The following is an 8,472-nucleotide window of genomic DNA, read 5'->3' on the forward strand; positions in this document are numbered from 1 at the left end:
AGAAAGAGGATGAGAAACAAGCGATAAAGGAATAGGAGGAATAAAAGAACAAGAAGAGAAAGGAAGAGTATGAACCAGAATATTCTAAAACAGAGAAGGAATATCATCAAATACGAAAAAACAAGAACAATAGGAGAGGTAAGAGGAACAAGAGAAACAAGAAGAGGATGAGAAAGAGGAAGAAGAAAAGGCATTGAGGAACTAAAATATCTCGTGACGTGGCTGGCTGCGTCATTACCCAACACACACACACACACACACACACACACACACACACACACACCAGCAGACGGTCCAGAAAGGGAGGGTGGAAGGGAGGGAGAGAGGGGATGAGTACCCGTCAGGACGGGGTGCCAGGCAGGAGGGGGCCATTAGGGCGGCCTCGTCAGGAAGCCTCGCAGGACGATAAACTCTGAGGGCTGCGTGGCATGATTATTGTGAGGGTGAGGGTGGCAATTACCGTAATGACTGGCACGCGGAGAGGCACGAGGGAGAGTGAGAGAGGGGAGAGGGAGAGGGGGAGGCACGAGAGACAATGAGGGAGAGGGGAAGAGAGAGAAGAGGGGGAGACGCACGAGGGAGAGTAAGGGTAAGGGGGAAAGGGGAAGAGGCACGAGTGCGGGAGAGGGGAGAAGGACGAGGGATGGAGAGAGGGGAGAGACACGAGCGAGAAAGGGGAGAAGGGGGAAAAGTGGTTTGTTAGTGCTGAAGAGAGGAAGAGAGGAAATCAAGAGAGAGAGAGAGAGAGAGAGAGAGAGAGAGAGAGAGAGAGAGAGAGAGAGAGAGAGAGAGAGAGAGAGAGACCAGTAAACGACATGGCTACACGAGAGGACACAAGAAGCAACAACCAGAAAATGACAACAAAACTGTGGATGAAATGTATGAAATCAGACACAGAAATGAAGAACAAAACAAAAAACAAAGCGTGATTGATAATGATATGAATGAGCGAAGAAAGGAGAAAGGAGAGGAGAGGAATAGTAGGACAGAAAGAAAGGAGACGTGATGCTGGAAAGGAGAGGAAAAGAAGGCAAAGAGGAGGAGAGAAATAGTAGCAGAGAAGGAAAAGATACGTGAGGAAATGATAGGAGAGAAGTGGTTGGCTGGCTAGTTCATTCGCTCGTTAACTGCAATAATTTTAATGATAGAGAAGTGAAAGGAGAGAGACTTGAGGATGGAAGCAAAAGAGAGGAAAGGAGAGGAAATGAAAGGGGAAGGGAGCTGGCTGACCGGCTGGCTGGCTGGATGACTCGCTCTCTGCAATAATTTTCACAAGGGTTGGAAATTGAGGTCAGGACTCTGGAGTGAAGCAACGATAACGTTCACTGCGGCGGCCACACCAGCACTCAGAAAGGACACCCCAGGGAGTGATAACACAGGAGGCGTGTGGGGGCTGGACGAGGAGGATTGGGCGAGCGAGTGGGGGAGGGGGCGAAGGGAGGGTGGAGGCGTCTGAGGGAGCAGGTAAGGTGAGGGAAGGGAAAGAGAGGGGGAGAGAGAGAGGGGGGAGAGAGAGAGAGGGGGAGAGAGAGAGAGAGTCGCGTGAGGTGGAACATGCACGAGACGAAACGCAATAGAAGATGATAATAGAAAATCGGTTAGTAATAAAAGTGATAAAGGAAGCAAGAATCAATGGCTGGGGTAAATTTTTTTGTTCTTTATCGTTATTGTTTTATTGTTATATATTGCGACTCGAGGCGAACTGGTCGGTGAGGAGGCAGAGAAGGAACAGTGAGTTATTTTATGGTCTTATGCTCTTTTTATCCTTTTTCCTTTTTTTTTTTTCTTGTGCGTGTTTGAGAAGGAGGAGGAGGAGGAGGAGGAAGGAGAAGACGAGTGGGTGGTGATGATGGTGGTGGTAGAGGGGAGAGAATGAGGAGGAGAAGAAGGAGGAGGAGGAGGACGAGAAGCACATGAGACTAACGAGGTAATATTTGTCCAGCGCGTGCACATAAAAAGAATATATATCCGAGTAGGTGAAAAAAAGTATTAGAAAAATCAAATAAAAAAGGCAGATAAATTTATCAAAAGACAGAAGGATAATGTGAGTGAGTGTGTGTGTGTGTGTGTGTGTGTGTGTGTGTGTGTGTGTGTGTGTGTGTGTGTGTGTGTGTGTGTGTGTGAAGCAAAATGAACAAGCCAACAACACGGATACTGAAAGAAGTAAAAAATAAATAAAAATCGCCACCACCCTCACCACCACCACCACCACCACCACCACCACCACCAGCAGCAACAACAACAACAGCAACAACAACAACAACAACAACAACAACAACAACAACAACAATTTAGAACGTTCACCAGTACTTACCGATCATCAAGTCACTTCCAATGTTCTCCTTTTCGTCACTGCTGGGGTCCGCCATCTTGCTCTCGGCCACTTCAGGAGACATGGGGCGTCACGGGTCGCTGGGAGCTAAGTGTCGGAGGCGTGGCGCGGCGTGGGCCTGGCGGGGCGCGACGGGAGAAAGGGAGACAGGGAAGGTGAATGGTTAGCGAGCATACGTTGACTGGTGTATAGATTTCTCTATATGTATAGATATGTGTTTTCTCTCTCTCTCTCTCTCTCTCTCTCTCTCTCTCTCTCTCTCTCTCTCTCTCTCTCTCTCTCTCTCTCTCTCTCTTTATCAATTTATCTGTCAGTCTATCTGTTTATCAGTGTATTAGTTTATCAACCTGTTAATCTATTCATTTATTTTATTTATAAGTTTACACCAATGTTAATAGTTATTATTGATATGTTAATATTCATGATAACAGAGTCTACATCATAAGGAACTCCATAACATATGAAACTTTTCTATGTGAAGAGACAAGAATAAAGGTACCCAGGCAAGCTTGGTTCTTGGCTAAAGTACAATGTGGTCTGAAAAGGAGTCGAAATAAGGTCTAAAATACATGACATAATAAGCTATGTAGAATGAATAGAGGATGTTATTATGAAAGTACAAGGTGACACAAGAGAGTTGATAAATACAAATATTTAGTGTCATATTTTATCGAAAAAATGCAAACAGAAATCAGGCACAAGACTCAGATAATCTGTCGGCAGGATGGAATGAAGTCCTGTATGATGCGAGGATTCCAGCAAAACAAAACAAAAAATGAAGGAGAAAGATATACACGACATTTGGAAAAAAATTACCGGTACCACATGAAGTCAACAGATTGGCTGAGAAAAGGAAAAATGTGAAGACGAATAAATAGGGTTAAAGAATTACCAGTGCCAGGAAGTATTGCAATTATAAATATTGTTGATTAAATCTGACTAAAGGGCGAGTATTACGGATGGCGAATGTTTATAAGAAGCGAGGGGAAGAAAAGAGGTAACAAAATCATTAAACAAAATTATTACTCGCATTCTTCCAACAGAAGGTAAAAAGGAAAGAAATAACAGGCCTTAAGAAGATACGTATGCATGTGAGAAGAGAGAAAGCGGAAGAAGGGAAAAGGTCCTTAAGAAGACTATGTCAACAAAACGAGGGAAAGAGGAAGAAGTAACAAGATACTCTACAAGAAGAAGGGATGGGGAAGAGGTAACAAGATTTTCAATAAGATATACTACTAGAAGAGAGAAGAGGAAGAGTTAACAAAGTCTTTAAAAAGATATTCCTGCAAGAAGAAGAGAGAAGAGGTAAAAAAAAGTCCTCAGGAAGGTTTACCTACAAGAAGAGGGGAAGAGGAAGAAGTAGCAAAGTCCCTAAGAAGATATGCTTAGAAGAATGGGGGAAAGAGGAAGAAGTTAAAAGTCCTTAAGAACATGCCATACTTATGAGAAAAAAAGAAGAGCAAGGAGTGAAAAGAGTGGTAAAGAAAACACCAGCATTATCTCTTCCTTGTGCCTCCTTGAACCGTGCCACCTTCCCTCACATAAAGGTAAGCGGCGCATAAGTGGCTTGATATGGTGGCAAAAAAGAGGAGCCTTCAGCCATAATCACCCACACGTGACATCCGCATCAGAGCGTGGGTGTCTCCTGCAACTCAACACTTCCCGTCAGATCCTTACCACAGTGAAACCTTGGGCTCGACTCTGCCTTTCCTCTACACAATGCTCTTTGTCTGAGTGAATTCATATTTCTAGCTGGGACATTCCCCCTCTTCACCTGCACTGCACTCCACGTCATCCACACCCTTTCCTTTCTTCTTCTCCCCCCAAGATTCCCTTCCCTTCCCTTTCCATCCCGTGTTGTTGCACCACAGTGGTGGCTGCATATCATTTCGTGACGTAAATGCTTTCCATCTCCCAACCTCCTATCTCCAGATCAGAATAATCTTTATGGTTTCCGTAACGTCACCCATGTTTTGCATCACTTTCCTTCTAGGGACGGGAACTCCAGATCACGCACAGGTAGAATGATGTACAAAATAAATAAATAGATAAAAACTTTATTATAATAACATGGAAAAAGAAAGGAAAATTATTCAACTTACGGAAAACAATCTTAATTATAATAAACATGTTTCATAATAATGGGTCACTACTTAAACCATTTGCATATTCACAAGACACAAAGGAGGGAGAGAGGGAGGGAGGGAGTATGAGTTTCCGCGACAGGAGGGGTGAGCGTGAGGGCGGAGCGGGGCGGGGCGGGTCCCGGAGAGGCGTGCCACAAAGGATTTACAGCCACAAAGACTGAGTGGTCCTGATGGAAATGTTGTGGCTTCTCGCTTCCTGCCGCTCAGATTGCCACTGAAGACAGAGGAAGGAGTGGGGAGAGAGAGGAGATGTGAGATGAAGAGACTGAGATGAAATATAGCAAGTGAGAGGATATGAAAAGACTGAAATTAAAGATATGGGAGGGAGAGGGCGAAATGAGGAGATGATGGGAAGTGGGAAGGGGATAGGGAAATGAGGAGATGGTGAGATTAAAAAAACATATGGAAGGAGAGGGAAAGGAGCAGATGAAGAGACTGCAATGAAAGATATGGAAGATATGGGAAGAGGAGGGAGAGGGACGTGAAGAGACGGAAGTGAAAGAGCAGAAATTAGAGGGAAAAGGAACTGAAAGAGGTGAGTGGAGGAAGAGAGAAAAAAAAGGTGATAAGATTGAATGGAAAAAGATGAGAGGAGAAGGGAAGAAAGAGATAAATAGGCTGAAATTAAGCAAATGGGAGGAAGATAAGATGAAAAGGAAAACATGAAAATGCTGAAATGAATGAGGCAAACAAACGAGGGGAGGAAAAGGAGCAGATGAAACGAAAGACGTGAGAAGAAAAGGAGAGAGAAAGGGACACTAAAATGAAAAAAAAAGAGAGAAAGGGAGAAGTGAAAAGGTCAAGAGGAAAAAGGAGAGAAGTGAAAGAGGCTAAAGGAGAGAAAAGCCACAAAAAGAAAAAAAATAGAAGGCAAAAGTGACAAAATAGAAGTGATGAAGACAGATAAAAGATGGGAAAGAAAAGGAAAGGTTAAAAAAAAAATAACACCCAGGAAAGAGGTGAAGGGAGGAGTAAGAGGTTAACAGAAAGAAGTAACAAGAGCGTGTAAAGGAAGAATGATGGGAGAGGGATGAAAAAGGAAGAATGATGTTGGAGGGGGTGACAAGGCAGAGAGGGTGAGATAAGGGAAAGGTACAGACACGAGATTAATGAAGAGAGGAAGTGCGGAATGGCGATGAGGGCGTGGGGGATACTGTGAGATTAAAGAGTGGGCGAAAGAGAAGCGAAGTGGAGGGAGAGGAAACGAGATGAAGATGAGAAAAGGGAGAGGCTGACGCAAAAAAAAAAAAAAAGAAAAGGAGAGACAGGTAAAGGTAAACTTATTAAAGATACACTAACGAAGGTGAAACAAAGGTGAGACTACACAGTAAGGCATAAGTACCAGTGTTATCTTAATATCAAATTACAGGATAGAACTAATTACAGAAACATTCGTACTATACTTAAGGTCCCACAGACAAACTATAGACACAGATACAGACACTAATTCAGCACTAACAGTTCTGAAGTTTTGAAGCTGAACAAAGAAAGAGAAATATAAGAAAAGGGACTGGAGGAGAAACGAGATATAAATAAGAGGTTGAGAGCACCACGCAAGGCAAGCACTGAATAGAACAGGCTCATGGAATCAACAAATTTGACGAGTCCAAGTGCCCAAGTGGTTATGAAGTGTGAGGTTTGGAAGCCATATTACCTGAGTGCGTGATGATGGAAATGATAATGTTGGTGATGATGGTAACGGTGTGTAGATGGGGGGAGGGAGGTAAGGAAGGAGTGTGGGTGTTAAATGAGAGAGAGAGAAAGAGAGAGAGAGAGAGAGAGAGAGAGAGAGAGAGAGAGAGAGAGAGAGAGAGATTATATACGCATTACTAGTTTTCTGATTGTGTGTGTGTGTGTGTGTGTGTGTGTGTGTGTGTGTGTGTGTGTGTGTGTGGCTTCTGCGCCATACGTCACAGCCTCATACACGCACACACACACACACACACACACACACACACACACACACACACACACTCTCTCTCTCTCTCTCTCTCTCTCTCTCTCTCTCTCTCTCTCTCTCTCTCTCTCACTGGAGTGCAAGTAGTATCACAAAAAGAGTTCACATCCTAACTCACTGGGGCACTTTTTTCTCGTCTTCTGACCCGTTATTGTGTGCAAAGTTGTGAGATCTATTTGCATCTCTAGTTTTCCTCTGTCTTGTCTTTCCACGAAGGGATGAATATTCTGACGTAAGTCACGACACATGAATATGATAAGATCACCAACACAGATATATACGAGTAAAAACAACAAATTTAAACAACAGGCCGGCTGACACACACACACACACACACACACACACACACACACACACACACGCAATTAAACACTAAGCATGTTGTCACGTGCCAAAGTCTTGCACGTGCTGCTCATCACACGTGCATGAGACCATCAAGCTGATAACGAGCGTTCCTCTCGTTACGTGGCCTTACTCACCCCTGGAATGCGGAGGGGAGGGCGAGGTGGGCGGTGGGGGCGGACACTGTGTTCCTGATGGAGGTGAAGATGGTCTGCGGTAAAGACGAGTAGCGAGGCACTGCACCAGGTAGAGGAGAGAGCGGCGAGTGAACTACCCACACCCTGCGCAGTCTTCAGGAGGTAATGGTGATCCAAGGTGGTTCCGAGGTCCTCTGTTTCGGGCTGTCGAGGTACGATGATGTCAGGCCGCGTCACCTGCCTGTGTGTTCCACCTGTCCTGGGGTTTTCTACTTTCAGGGTTACAGCGAGCGAGCCTCGGGAATGTATTGGTCCTGTCAAGAGGCAGTTCTGATGCACAGATGATCAGCATTCTGGAAATTAAATAAACAGTAAAAGCCAATCTAAAACTGTTGCCTTAGCACGTGCTGACTTCTATTCTAAAAACAAGCGACGTGAAAATTATTCTCAGAGAACCACACCTGCCACTGCCGGTGACCCTTACCGCCTCTGTTATTAAGACGCCGGCGAGGAACAACCTGCGCTCTGCTGGTGCCCAGGCGCGCGCCCGCCCGCCCGTCTGCCCGTTGTCTTAAGGTGGAAAATCCTCGCCGTCTCAGGGCTCTCTCGCGAGATGCTGATGCTGGGCGGCACGTGGCTGTGTCTCCCACGACACCTGCCTCTCCGCTATGTGTCGCTCGCCTTCGCTCACCCACCGACCACCTCCACTGTTCGCTGTTCTTCGGTGACCGAGTCTTTTTGGAATTACCACGCGCGATCACATCACACCTGCCCCACGCGGCCATGCACTCTCCTCACATCACCTGGACGCTTGCCTGAGTCTAGTAAGCCTCGTCGCATATCCCAACATATTGCGGTCTCTAATTAGCAAGGGGGGACTTTTGATAACGGAGAGAGACTGGATATTTTTAGATTTACTTTAAAACGAAAAAAAAAAGAAATATCATATACAGCATGTTCAGAATCTTATTCACACACACACACACACACACACACACACACACACACACACACACACACACACACACACACACACACACACACACACACACACACACACACACACACACACACACACACACACACACACACACACACACACACACACACACACGCCAACAGAGAGAGAGAGAGAGAGAGAGAGAGAGAGAGAGAGAGAGAGAGAGAGAGAGAGAGAGAGAGAGAGAGAGAGAGAGAGAGAGAGAGACAGACAGAGAGACAGACAGATAGACAAAGAGAGAGAGAGAGAGAGAGAGAGAGAGAGAGAGAGAGAGAGAGAGAGAGAGAGAGAGAGAGAGAGAGAGAGAGAGAGAGAGAGAGAGAAAGAGAAACAGACAGACAGACAGGCAGACAGACAGAGAGACAGACAGATAGAGAGAGAGAGAGAGAGAGAGAGAGAGAGAGAGAGAGAGAGAGAGAGAGAGAGAGAGAGAGAGAGAGAGAGAGAGTGTTAACAAATATCAACGCATGCTTGTATGTTTACGTATGATTACAAATCTTGTTGACAAAAAGAAGACCTAATTCATATCAGACTTACCAATTTCATATACACAATTA

The 8,472-nt window shown here is 45.1% G+C and overlaps 1 protein-coding gene across 1 annotated transcript in view; it reads right to left on the minus strand.

Annotated features, from left to right (window-relative positions):
* The window catches only part of LOC135109622 (paired box protein Pax-6-like), a 34,735-nt gene extending 27,479 nt beyond the window's left edge, over positions 1 to 7,256 (minus strand). Inside the window, exons 1-2 of the mRNA XM_064021073.1 lie at positions 6,916 to 7,256; positions 2,315 to 2,450 (exon numbers count right to left, since the gene is read on the minus strand). Coding sequence (XP_063877143.1) covers positions 2,315 to 2,396 — 82 coding nt within the window. The 5' untranslated portion in view covers positions 2,397 to 2,450; positions 6,916 to 7,256. The remainder of the gene's footprint in view (positions 1 to 2,314; positions 2,451 to 6,915) is intronic.
* Positions 7,257 to 8,472: the final 1,216 nt, after the last annotated feature.

This window comes from Scylla paramamosain, chromosome 2, assembly GCF_035594125.1.
Source record: "Scylla paramamosain isolate STU-SP2022 chromosome 2, ASM3559412v1, whole genome shotgun sequence".
In the NCBI taxonomy this organism is placed as follows: Eukaryota; Metazoa; Arthropoda; class Malacostraca; order Decapoda; family Portunidae; genus Scylla; species Scylla paramamosain.